We start from the raw sequence: 13075 nt of genomic DNA on the forward strand, positions 1-13075 counted from the left end.
ATGAAAATCAAAGTGAATAAGCACAAATTAAACATCCACTATCGAGGTTCTCCGTGAGGAAATCGAACTCAGCAACACACGTACTGCTTACGTTACGCACATTCCCACCACATTGAGTCTCACCTCGGCAAGAAACAACCGCAAGCAAAAATTGCTATAGCGTTTCTCTTCGGTCAACTTCGTTTTAATAATGTTACTTCACATGCTCTTTTTTACGGAGGCCATCTTGTTATGCGCAGTGCAAAACCAGGGAACCACCTTAAGCGCGCGTGATGGCGCGTATTGTCCTGTTAAGGCTGAAATCAGGGCAGTTGATGGCCAATCAGATTTGAGGATTTTGTTTTAGCTATGATTAAGCTATTATTCATAACCATTACAATTTCCTCAAATTTGATTTGTGCATTAACTGCTTTATTTTTCACTAGTCATTGTGTGGGGTGGTAATTGGACAGTGTAATCGGACAGTTACATTAGCCAATCATATTAAGTACACTCGGCTAAAACCACCAATCACAGAAGTTATCACAATAACAATGGCGGCAACCACTTTCCCTTCCAAACTAGGGATTTGCCAAAATGGACGAATTTGTAACGGCAGTCTCGATCCGCCATTGACATTTTCGGTAATTTTGGACATTTGGTATACAAATGCTTTTCCACTAAAAAAACCCAAAAAATCAAGGACTTTAAGCACACATTTCCCATTTTCCAAGGACTCCATTCACTGCAAAAAAGAGCCTTAGTCCATGTCTTTTTCAGTTCTCCCACAACATAAGTAATTCTATCCGAAGGTCTTTCTGTGTTTGCTCCTTTTCTTTGGAGTTCTACATAAACTATAAAGTTAGCATTAAAATTCAAGGACTTTCAGGCACCTACTGCATTTTTCAAGGAATTTCAAGGTGCGTGGGGAAATTGTAAAGTTTATGATTAATTGGTAACAGGACTTTCGTGTCATCCAATTCGGTCTGTAATCATACTCGTGATTAAACAAATCGGACTCCCGCGGATTTCGTTAATCACTCGTATCATTACAGACCGAATTGGACTCCACTCAAACCTATTGCCATTATAAACATCGGCTGTTAAGAACCACTCAGCTTCAAGCATTTTGTTATTGACACAAGTCTCTTATTAGAATCTACATTTGTATGGAATGTTTAATTCTGATTATATCCCATTTTTGCAGTAATCGCCGCGTTTTTTAGGTCAAATTCATACACCAAACCACAGTTTCTCAGGGCACGCAGGATTTCTAGAGTGATTTTGTACCATAAAGTCAGAAAATTCATAACTGACCTCTGTGACAAGTTACAAACAGATCGCCACAAGCAAAAGAGCTTAGGACTCAGTGGATCTCAAAGTTCAATTTATTCAAGTTTCAATGATGTAAAAAAACAGCATACAGCAAGTGTATGAACACGCAATACATTTACAAGTGTGGTTAACGTCGACAGTCGCTGTTCAGTGTTTACTGCACTTCCTCTGCTAATCTCTCTGCTTTGGCTACGGCCTCACTGATATCTCCGACCATGTAAAAAGCAACTTCAGGAAGATGATCATATTCACCTAGTATAGTAGAAGTATAATCACGCAAATTATTTCCACAGTACATCATAATGCATAGCACACTTGCTAGGATCAAGTCCCACCCATTCAGCTTGAGTCTCACATTCAGAGGTTATGACGCTGGTCTGTTCCATATTGAGTAATATTGAGTAATTAGTTACTGTGGTTTATGTTTCGACAAATGTCTTCTGACAGAATTTGATCACGGATGCAGATTCTTTTACCTCCGTTGAAGCCTTAAGCTTTTTTATTGTGGCTAAATAACCTTGGTCTATTTGGTTTTCTCCTAAATGCCTGACCTGAATAGCTACATGTGTGTAGTTTTTTTTTTTTTAGCAGGGAATATCATGATTTCCTACTTTGTTTTGATGCTAGAACTGCTTGTTCATTGTTTACTGTAAACAATCCTTGCTAACTCCCTTCTGTGAATTTTGACATGTCACTGCGCTCATCCGTCACGCACACGTAAGAATTAGGCTAATCGTGAGGTGCATAAGAAACCTGTCAGGAAACCAACCTATCAGAAACGCTCACATATGTCCTTGCGACTCTGCAGGAAATTAGAACAAGCTTTTGTGCACTAATTTGCATATGGAATATATTAATGGTTTAGACGAGTGCATGGACCGGCTGCAATGCAGGCTATTAGGCCGGACAGTTCCACAAAACCTCAAATGCAACCCACTTCAATCTCTTTAGAATTGCTGTCAGTGCTTTTTTGCATTGGCTTCCTTCCTTACTTCGTTTGTTTTAAGTGATTACAGTAAAAACCCACGAGTAAGAACCCACATTTTCCAGGGTTAGCCTAAACAGGTTCTTACATAAATGGTGGTAAACATAAATTTAGGCTATCTAGGTTCTTAATAGGTTCTTAATTTCTTGCAAAAAATTATGTCGTTGCTAAGAAGATTTTAGTGATCAGCACCCTTAAATTTGCATACCTAATGATTACTTATATTTTAATATGACCATAATAGAGATTTATTATTACATGAATTTTAAATTCTTGAGTCAAAACAACTTTATATACACGATTGTGCTGTAAAACACAATATTATAAACATTTTCTCAATGACCTCAATCAAACAACATTTATTTAAGAACCTTTCTCCAAATTTTAGGGTAAAGAGGTTCTTATGTAGAGGGGGTCCAAATTGCAAAGTTTAGCCTAACAGGTTCTTAAATCTTAGGTTCTTACTCGTGGGTTTTTACTGTATTTAAATGTTTTGCTCAATCTGTTGGACAGCTCTTACTGAATGAATTGAGCTCAATTTCTTAACACAACTCCTAAATAACAAATCTTCGAAGCAAAATGCACCAGTTTTCAGGAAAACTTACCATTGAGGATCTTCTTGAATCCAGAGATGGTTTCCTGTTAAAAGCAAACCACAAGAAGAAACGTTAACAAAAAAGTAAAGAATCTTTACATGAAACCATGGTCTTGCTTGCTTTACAAGTATCATCCAATGGAGTTTCGAGGTAAAATGTTGAGATACGTGACAAACCTGTACCAGAGGAGCAGTCACAAGGTAGGCTTGGAGATGACTGACACTCCTTGGATTCTAACGCCATTCCAGTGGCTTGCTCTCCCAATCCTCATGTACATATATGACAATTGTAACAACTGTTTGGTACTACTAACTGTGGTGCATAAACCGAGTAACAGAGTACAAATACTGTAGCAGGTACTACATGACACAATGTAAACATTACCTTCAAGGGAACAAGTTTGCCATCATGACCTGTAAACACCTCAGCAACTTGGAAAGGCTGGGAAAGGAATCTTTGGATCTTTCGTGCACGTGCAACTGTCAGTTTGTCATCCTCAGACAATTCATCCATACCCAGGATGGCAATGATGTCTTGTAGAGATTTGTGATCCTGAAATTAAAATATGAGATCACTTGCCGCGTAAAATAAAATGTGAAAAAAATACACACCCATTTAAGAGATAACTACTTAAATTGCATACAGAGAGCCAGGAAAAAATCCAGGCTTGTACAGAACTCAAATCCCTGACCCATATAACATCCACACAACACTCAAACCACTTGGAAACTTGAAATGAACATGTTAATTTCCTTACAGAACACAACCAATTTTTTTTCGCTAGGTAGAATTTTTGGATTCAATTGATTTTACTAATGTACACTGCAACATTGCAATAAAATTTTTGTTACTGCATATTGTTATAAGTATTATTAATAATTATAGTCATAAGAAAGCAGTGTTTACAGCTTTCTACATATTATATACAGTCTTGGGTTCGTATGCTGGTGGACGGCCAAATTTCAAGCAAGTCCCTGATGCAATCCTTTAAGTCCGGTTTACTTGTATTCAAATTCCCATCGTACTCACTAGAGTTCCAGTGGCTCAGTGGTTAGAGCGCTCAAATTAGAACTCAGAGGGTCTTGAGTTTGATTCTCACCTGGAGCTCGGAAAATTTTTCTGAGCTTTCTGGTGTTTGAATTCTCCATCTTCTTTAGTACATATGTATAAATATACAGTCTTGGTTTTGTCAATGGTGGATGGCCGAATTTCAAGCAAGTCCCCGATGCAATCCTTTAAGTCTGGTGTACATGTATTTAAATTCTGACCCTGCTCGCCACTAGAGTTCCAGTAGCTCAGTGGTTAGAGAGTCTGAACTAGAACTCAGAGGGTCTTGAGTTTGATTCTCACCTGGAGCTCGGAAAATTGTTCTGAGCTTTCTGGTGTTTGAATTCTCCATCTTCTTTAGTACATATGTATAAATATACAGTCTTGGTTTTGTCAATGGTGGATGGCCGAATTTCAAGCAAGTCCCCGATGCAATCCTTTAAGTCTGGTGTACATGTATTTAAATTCTGACCCTGCTCACCACTAGAGTTCCAGTAGCTTAGTGGTTAGAGAGTCTGAACTAGAACACAGAGGGTCATGAGTTTGATTCTCACCTGGAGCTTGGAAAATTTTTCTGACCTTTCTGGTGTTTGGATTCTCCATCTTCTTGTATGTAACTGCTATCATTACTAAGATCACTTCCCCGTGAAATTACCATCACCGAGCACCATGTTTGCCTGTTTTCTTAAAAACTAGATGACTTATAGTTTGTTACCTGTAGGATCTTCTGTACACCTCTGGCTACTTCATAGTGCTCTTGTCCAACAACATTAGGGTCCATGATACGTGATGTAGAGTCTAGAGGGTCTACAGCTGGGTAAATTCCTAACTCAGCAATGCCACGAGATAGCACAGTGGTGGCATCCAAGTGAGCAAAGGTAGTGGCAGGTGCAGGGTCTGTCAAGTCATCAGCTGGCACATAGATTGCCTACAGATGTAGTGAAGGAAAACAACTGATGTTAACCAAAATGCTTACTTGTTACATAATAAATAAAAAGGCTGAGGTAATGCATTGCCAAACTAGTCCTAGTGTTTGAGTTGTACATTTAGTTCAATTGATTTCATACATTCTTTCAAGAAGCACCCCTCAACACAGAAAATATTGAGAAGTTTCTGCTCATTAATTCTGTTATTAAAAAGTACCTCTTAATGCTCAACATTTTTGACACATTTTATTACCTACCAAACTTAAGCCAACAAAACAACGTAAATTAAACAAAATAAAAATCTGCCACAGAGAAGTGAACAACTTGCTTGTACACAGGATTCAAGTCAGCGTGCAAAGAAAGTAGTGCTCGATAGCCCGGGGCTAGTGGATTTTGGTATCGGGCTAGCAAATTCTGTTATTAACTTGCCCGATGGGCAAGTGAATTTTTTTGAGGAATTCAAATTACAGGAGAACTGTGAAATCAATCTGCTCATCAAAATGTTTTTGGGGCTAGTTGAAATGATCTTTGGGCTAGTAAATGTTAGCTTCAGCTTGCCCGAATGGCAAGCTATAAAAATGACTTTCTTTGCACCCTGCAAGTACTATGATTTTTAACTTGTGCATTAATCCGGGCTAAAGTAAAAGTTAACATAACTCAATAAACATGATTTTTGAAGTAAAAAATAACCCTTACAATAACCCTACTGTAATCCTAAACTACATGTAAGCTTAACTGTACTGTAACATGCTTTCTTTCAAGCCAAGTCACAAATCAAATCATTGTTACACTGTACATTATCATAGTATTATTACTATAATATAATTAGTATGAACATGGTTTGCAAATGATAATGTTGTCATATGTTGTGTTGACAATTTACCTGTACTGATGTAATAGATCCTTTCCTAGTTGTGGTAATTCGTTCTTGCATAGTGCCCATATCAGTGGCCAGAGTTGGCTGGTAACCAACAGCAGAAGGAATACGCCCCAACAGAGCAGACACCTGCAAGCATATTTAAGACCAAGAATCAGACCATCCGCATAGTTTGCTGTTATGATCAATTAAGCTCATTTAAACCTATATAGCAAGAAAGCCACAGGGTACTGGGGCCAGTTTAATAAAACTTTTACAAGTGTAATTTACAAGTAATTTACAAGTAATTTACAAGTCTGAAGACAATAGCTACATTGTGTACACTTGTAGCGGAGCTCCCGCGCGCTTTGCGCGCGCGCAGCGGAGCGCCATGGGTAAGAAAATTTGGTAAACTATCCATCCCAGAAAATTTGGTTATGACGTAGCGTACGCCCGTTTGTACACACACTTCATGTAAGCCGATGTCAAATGTCACAATAGATCTTGCACAACTTGACTAGCCTCTTAGTTATGTAAGCCATCCGTATGAGTACGATTAGATTGACAGCTGTCAAAATCAGACATCCGCTGACAATTATCACATGACCATCTCGCGGGCTCAGATAAAAGACCAGTCGTTTTGCCCCTATATGTAAGCTGATATAATATGTCACACTTACCAATTCAACACAAAAACGAAACTACAGCGGGCAAGGCTGTCAGTTGGCTGACAGTCGTTTTAAGTTACATTGGCAAGCCAAATTAAGGTCAATTGACAGCTGTCAAAATGGGACATGTGCAGACCGCTATCAGAAAACTAATAACGAGGGCTCAGGTTGTCTCAGGTACACGATCTGGCATTTTCCACTACATGCCGGACGGAAATGTCCTACTCACACTTGTAGTCTGTTAATTCGAATATTCGCCATTCTAATGAAGGTTAATTGACAGCTGTCAAACTAGAGTATACGCTGACCATCATCACCTGAGTGGATCGCGGGCCCATTTTTCTATCTATTGAGGTCACGTAGTGTTTAAAGTTTTGCGCTGATATTTTATTTGATCACGGGCTCAATTCGAAGCCCCATAGCTTTATAGAAAATCTCTCCATCCTAGAAAATTCAGCAATCACGTGACCGTACACCGACCACCCGACCTTCCGTCTGTCCGCACCACAGGCATACCAATGTTTAATCTCACACTTTCTAGCTAGTTTGGGAGCCTGCAACCTGATATTGTACATCAACGTTTTGATTAATTGACAGCTGTCAAAACAGTGTTTCTGCTGACCAGTATCGCCTGACCGTATCGCGGGCTCAGGTATCGACCCTCTTAGTTCGAGTAATATTTTGAAGGTATTCGCTGACAAGTTGCTACTTTTCAAATGATCGCAGGCTCAAGTTCAGTTTTTTTAAAATGCCAATGAAATAAGTCGTGTTTCATGAGCCGCTCTTTTAAAATGTTGATTTCGAACTGATCTCGGACACGAAAATTCAACCGGATTTTACATTTACATGCAGGGAAGGCAATCGCTTTTGACTTTTCTCGCTGTCACGCGTTGATCAAGCTCTACGTCCAATTTTTATGTTCTGATTGGTCAAAATTTGACAGGTGAGTTTATGCGGAAAATTTTTGCAGCGTCTGGAAACTTGCTTACTGATAGCTGGAGCTGGGAGAGTTTTGTGTCATCTTGTGATGTAATAAACTGTCTTTTTCTACTTGGTGTACAAAATGAAATACAGCTGCTATCAAGATTGTTCTGTAATTCGTGGCTGGTTTGTTTATTGCGCTTTTTGTTGACAAATGTACCGCTTGTCAAAGTCATTGGAAATCCAATTTTGGTTGGCATCGTTTTCAAAAATGAGCTTACTCACTTGCCCTTGCTTGAGGCGTAAGAAGGTTGAAAAGTCTCAAGCGATTCTGGAACACTTGATGACCTTCAGAAGCAGCATCTCGACTGGTAAGCTTGAGCCATTATTGTTTTTGATGTTTTTTTTTTCGGTTTCCTGAAGTCGAGCGTATGGTTTATGCGGCTTAAGTTAAAACATGAGCAATGATCTAACCTACAATAGTATCAGGTTTAAAAAGCCTTTAGACATTTTTTGACCCGCAAATTCAAAGAAAAGGTTCCGAAGATTATTTAGTTATGGTTTTGGCTGTAAACAGAAAGCTCTGAGCGATTTTCTTGCCTCGAGTTCATGTTGAAAAAGAGCGAGCACCGGGAAGCCGGCTTAAAACATAAATAAGCTTATGCTTGCCTGACTCATGATTTTCTGAGACACTTTACTCTCAATACTTCTCTTCGTGAATGAAAATTATTGTCTCTGCACATGTTTCACCGAATTAAACTTATTTTATTGATTGTTAGTAGTCCCTCTCGCAATTTTCATCGCTGCACTGGTTGTTTCCAGTCGAACATAAACATCGCATGTAGGAATACTCAAAACGCCGCGCGTAAATATCACTCGCTTTTAAAGATTACACATAACAAAATCATACACAGTTTAATGAATAAAGGGAAATAAAACCTAAACATAACAATTTCTCTATTATGTTGAAGCGTAAGTGGTAACTCTATTAATCGCACTGCAAATTTGGTGCCTGTCAAAAGTGACAACCCGTCCGGCCGGCCAAAAAGTGATTTTGGGAATTTTTTTTATCGTTTTCATTAAAAGCCCATAATTATTACCCCGCATATCACATAGGACCAGATTTTTCTAACAGAAAACGTTTTATAATTCAATGCTATAATTTGTTGTGCAAAGGAAGCGCGTGCTTTGATCGTCGTGGATGTTGAATGAGTGCAAATTCTCTTGCAAAATTGTGAAAAAACTGCAGAATTATAGGTTTAAATAGGGCAAAAAAGAACAAACTCTGTCTGAGGTCTGTGTACTGTTTACCTGAGACGTGATGAGAAAACGTATGTTTAAAAGTCTGGTTTACATGCCACCAGATTCGTCGCCAAGCTTTACTAGTAAACTAAACTTGTCGAACACAAAAAATCCGGCCTGATTTTTATTTTGGCCTCTCTTTTAGACAGAGGAATGCAACGTGTGAATTGGCTGCCACCAAGGACTATCGTGGCGCATGTGTTTCTTAAAATTATATTTCGGGGTTGTCCAATTATCCATAGTCTCTCTAACGGAGCAATGTTGGAGAGACTGGTGAATGCCACATTATGATGCTACAGCTAATGCAAATACAATACACGAATAGGTCTATTTGTTTTCCAGGCCTAATCTACTGTGATCAAACATGATTGCTATTTTTCGGTGTACAAATAACTTGATGTAAAACTTGTTTCACTCTTGGACAGTCAAATTCTGATTGTTCTCTAAAATCACTCAGCCTTTGCCTCAAAAGTCAAATGAATGTGCCCTGATCTGTGGATTACAAGTTTATTGGGAGGGAGCTTCGCTTTTAGCCCTGGCTAAATCTATATATTTAAATAACACTTAAAAAAGTTTTATTAAAATTGACCCCAGACTGACTTAAAAAACAAGTCAATGAATATACACACACCTCAGAGCCAGCTTGGGTGAAACGGAAGATGTTATCAATGAAAAGCAACACATCCTGTCCTTCTTCATCACGGAAGTACTCGGCAACAGTCAGACCAGTCAGAGCAACACGAGCACGAGCACCTGGGGGTTCATTCATCTGACCATACACAAGGGCCACCTCAAACAAACAATTCAAAAATAGTATTAATTTACATTAAAACGATGCTATCATCTGTATTACAATAATTACAACACTACCACCTAGTTAGCTCAGTTGGGAGTGCGCTGGTCTGCTGAGCAGAAGGTCGCCGGTTTCAAACCCCGGCCGGATCAACATTCGGGGTCTTTAAGTAATGGTCATGCATTCTAGTCTTCTTGGATAAGGACGAAAAACTGTTGGTCCCGTCTCACAGCACTTTCACTTATCTGGTTCTTGTAGGAAGTTAAAGACCCACACCATTGTTTGAAAGGAGTAGGGGATGTACACCACAGTGGTGTGGCCAACCTTTCCTGGGCTGGGTGGGTTATCTGTAAGGAGAGATCTTAGTATAGAGATAACCTCATGATCCTCCTTCAGCAGTCATAATAGCTACCTGTAAAACAATCTGTTACCTTGGAACTTTTATCCTTCAAACTGATGACACCTGATACAATCATTTCATGGTACAAGTCATTTCCTTCACGTGTTCTTTCTCCAACACCAGCAAACACTGAGTAACCACCATGAGCTTTAGCTACATTGTTGATTAGTTCCATGATAAGAACAGTCTTACCAACACCAGCACCTCCAAAGAGACCTTGATGACAAACAAAGAAAAAAAGTTTGTATATCAACACACAGTCATGTTAACAGTTGATGAACGCAATACAATTCAAGAATTTTTCAAGTTCTGTCGGTTAGGCAGGCAAGAATTCTTGAAGTTCTGTCTGTTAGGCAGCAATGTCTGCATACAAAACTACCAACATTGATCATGTGTTACAGTGATTTTGTTACAAATAGTTCTAGTGAGTCCTGGCACTTATCTTGTGAAAAATCATGAGTCCAAGTGCAGAACCAATGAGCCCCAGTTCAAAAAGCAACCGAGTCCTAAATTGAAAATGCTTGGGCATTTTATGTAACCAAGCAGTTAATCTCAAGAAAGACTCCAAATCTCTTTATTACAGTTTCCTGAAATAAAAATATAGTCCTTCTATTCAAAGCACGGTAAAAGATGAAATAATAGCCACAGAAATTGCACGAACAGGATATTCTACAAAAACATCTTCAGATCAACAGATCATCCTATGGGACCCATGCCATGATTTAATTTGTTTGTATCTTTGGGGATTTTTATGCATCAAGGACACAGGATGCAGAGGTAACAAAATCACTGGAAAATTGCGGCAATTTTTTTTTCATGATAATATTAGTCTGCTATAAATGTCATCTACTTCAAACGTCAATATCAAACCTGAATCAGTACACAAGTGTCGATGAAGTAAAGGCACATTGCATCCGCAAGGCATTGTTGGCAATGACTGAAAGCCATTCAATTAAAATATTAAAAGATTCCTAAGAGTGTAAACAGACAGTAAGGGATGACTCTTCATGCCTTCAGACATATTGACTACAGTATTATTCTCACCAAAGGCCACTGAAACATACCAATCTTTCCTCCCTTAGCATAAGGAGCAAGAAGGTCCACAACTTTAATTCCTGTAACAAGAATTTCCTGCTCTGTGCTCATTTCAACAAACTCTGGTGCTTCAGCGTGGATTGCAGCTCGTCTACAAAAGTTTAATCATCCAGAGAACAGAATATATCAAAGAAGTACAGTGAAGGATTGTTCATTTACATTACAATTGCAGAAAAATTTTTGTAAGATTTGCAGGAGATTTTGGAACTTTTTCACAGCCTTCTTGAAAAATTATTACTGCTGTAAAGTTTGCGTCTATGTTCAATCTGGGACATACCCTCAATCTCTATAGTTACTTCAGAAAGAATACCGATATCCTATGCACATTTTATTGTACAAAATGGTGGTTAAAGATAAAGTTGTTGTTGTCTCACAGGGTTATGGTAGACAGTTTTCCTCAGGAATGCAAATGATTTTGTTTTACAGTGATCACTTACTTGTCTGTACCAATGGGGCCTCTTTCATCAATAGTCTCTCCAATAACATTAATAATTCTTCCTAATGTCTCTGGGCCAACTGGAATTGTAATAGGACCTCCAGTATCTTTACACACTTGTCCTCTGACGAGACCTTCTGTACCATCCATAGCAATGGTTCGTACAGTGTTCTCACCTACATTGTAATGAGGACCAAACAAAGTTTACCACAGGACTGTAAACTATACATGTAGGTGAGTGGTCCAGTGATGTAACTAAGTTAACATGCATATATCCATGGCACTGTATGGTATTCTAGTCATATAAATGTAGAAGAAAGTATGTGCGTGAAGGAATGAAAGTAGGGAGCTTAAGCAAAAATGATGGCAATGGCTACAAAAACGTCACTTAAAAAGTCAATTCGCACTACTTCAAACTTTATTATGCTTATTCCAACTCGTTCAGCTCGACAAATGTTGACAAACCTTTCTGAACTTGAATTCTAAAAGACAGTATCAAAGTTCAGGAAAAGAAAAAGAAAGTTGTCTTGTGTACACAACTTCAACAAAACATGAAATTTGGCACTTTCATGTTAAAGTCAGGCAGTGACAGCAAAGAAATGTACAAAAAAGTGTGATGCATGTGCCCAGCTGTTGTTTTACTAATCTTAATTTATTGCTTTCCCGTTCTCGTTGCCATCGTCGTTGCTCAAGTTCCCTAATGTTGGTGAGGGGAGGGGTACGTGCGTTTACATATCTCCTGATATCAAAATTTAAGTCACATTTTATCAACTCAAATTAAAAAGTACGAAAATTATCCATTATTACCTAAATGTTGAGCGACTTCAAGGATAAGTCTCGGAGAACGGCCTTCTACCTCCAGTGAGTTCAAAATGGGAGGGAGACCCTCCTCAAATTGAACATCTACAACGGCACCAATAACAGCAATAATTTTTCCAACAGCTCCAGGCTTTGACGCTGCGGGTGTCGATGTTTTAGGAGAGGCAGCGGCAGCTGCGGCAGACACAGGTTTATCGGTTGAAACATAGCGGCGGTTATCTGGATGAATAAATATGAAGGAAAAAATGTAAGTTACTTGCTAAGCTCCAGCAATACTGGATGCAAAGTTCAATATAAGTACAAATGATCATGAGGCCATAAACCAGAATTCTTCCATAATAACTCACAACAAAAATAAAATTTTAACAGAAATGACTTTCAAAGCAATCACAATGGAGGTTCATACAGGGTACATTTCATCGCATGTGACTTGAAATCAAAGACATCCTCAACGTGGCTTCCCGGCGTCCGCTTCTCAGTGCAACACTCCCATCTACAAAAGGAATGCGTAAACACAATAATTTTATTACTTACACAATTGCGAACATACTGGCAGTGTTCTCCTCTGTGTTTGTCTTAAGGTGCGAGCAACAAAGTTAGATCTCACAGCGGTTCTTGCCGCTCGTCGCAAACCATGAACCAACATGGCGGAGAAGAATTGTAAGTGTGCAGCGCCGGCGATCATATACCATGTGATCTACGAAAATTTCCGACCTCTTACGGACTTTTCCGAACATCTGCAAATAGTACAGAACGGAAAGGATTTCGGGAAGGTTACAGCATGTTACTCTCACGTGATTGAACCATGACAGCAACTACACGTATCAATATCAGCCAATAGAATTGTAGATTTCGTTATCCTTGTTCACGCGATTATCGATTATTCACTTCTTCGAGGTCCTCATAGTATTCAAAAG

At 38.9% G+C, this 13075-nt stretch overlaps 1 protein-coding gene across 1 annotated transcript; it reads right to left on the minus strand.

Annotated features, from left to right (window-relative positions):
* Positions 1-1349: 1349 nt before the first annotated feature.
* On the minus strand, positions 1350-12854 carry LOC140931413 (ATP synthase subunit beta, mitochondrial-like). The gene is made up of 11 exons (XM_073381229.1): positions 12693-12854; positions 12147-12377; positions 11341-11515; positions 10873-10994; positions 9840-10024; positions 9247-9405; positions 5752-5874; positions 4658-4870; positions 3280-3447; positions 2905-2938; positions 1350-1566 (listed from the first exon to the last, which is right to left on the minus strand). Exons 1-11 carry the CDS (start codon positions 12841-12843, stop codon positions 1469-1471), a joined length of 1659 nt encoding a protein of 552 aa, XP_073237330.1. The 5' UTR covers positions 12844-12854; the 3' UTR covers positions 1350-1468.
* Positions 12855-13075: the final 221 nt, after the last annotated feature.

This window comes from Porites lutea, chromosome 3, assembly GCF_958299795.1.
Source record: "Porites lutea chromosome 3, jaPorLute2.1, whole genome shotgun sequence".
In the NCBI taxonomy this organism is placed as follows: Eukaryota; Metazoa; Cnidaria; class Anthozoa; order Scleractinia; family Poritidae; genus Porites; species Porites lutea.

What these genes read in the sequence shown, in the direction of transcription:
- LOC140931413 (XM_073381229.1), bottom strand. Translation starts at nt 12,843, where the DNA reads ATGATCGCCGGCGCTGCACACTTACAATTCTTCTCCGCCATGTTGGTT. An exon ending in TGCTAAGGGAGGAAAGATTG is followed by an intron (nt 10,025 to 10,872) that starts GTATGTTTCAGT and finishes TTTGTCATCAAG; the next exon opens with GTCTCTTTGGAGGTGCTGGT. An exon ending in ATTCAAGAAGATCCTCAATG is followed by an intron (nt 1,567 to 2,904) that starts GTAAGTTTTCCT and finishes CTACTATACTAG; the next exon opens with GTGAATATGATCATCTTCCT.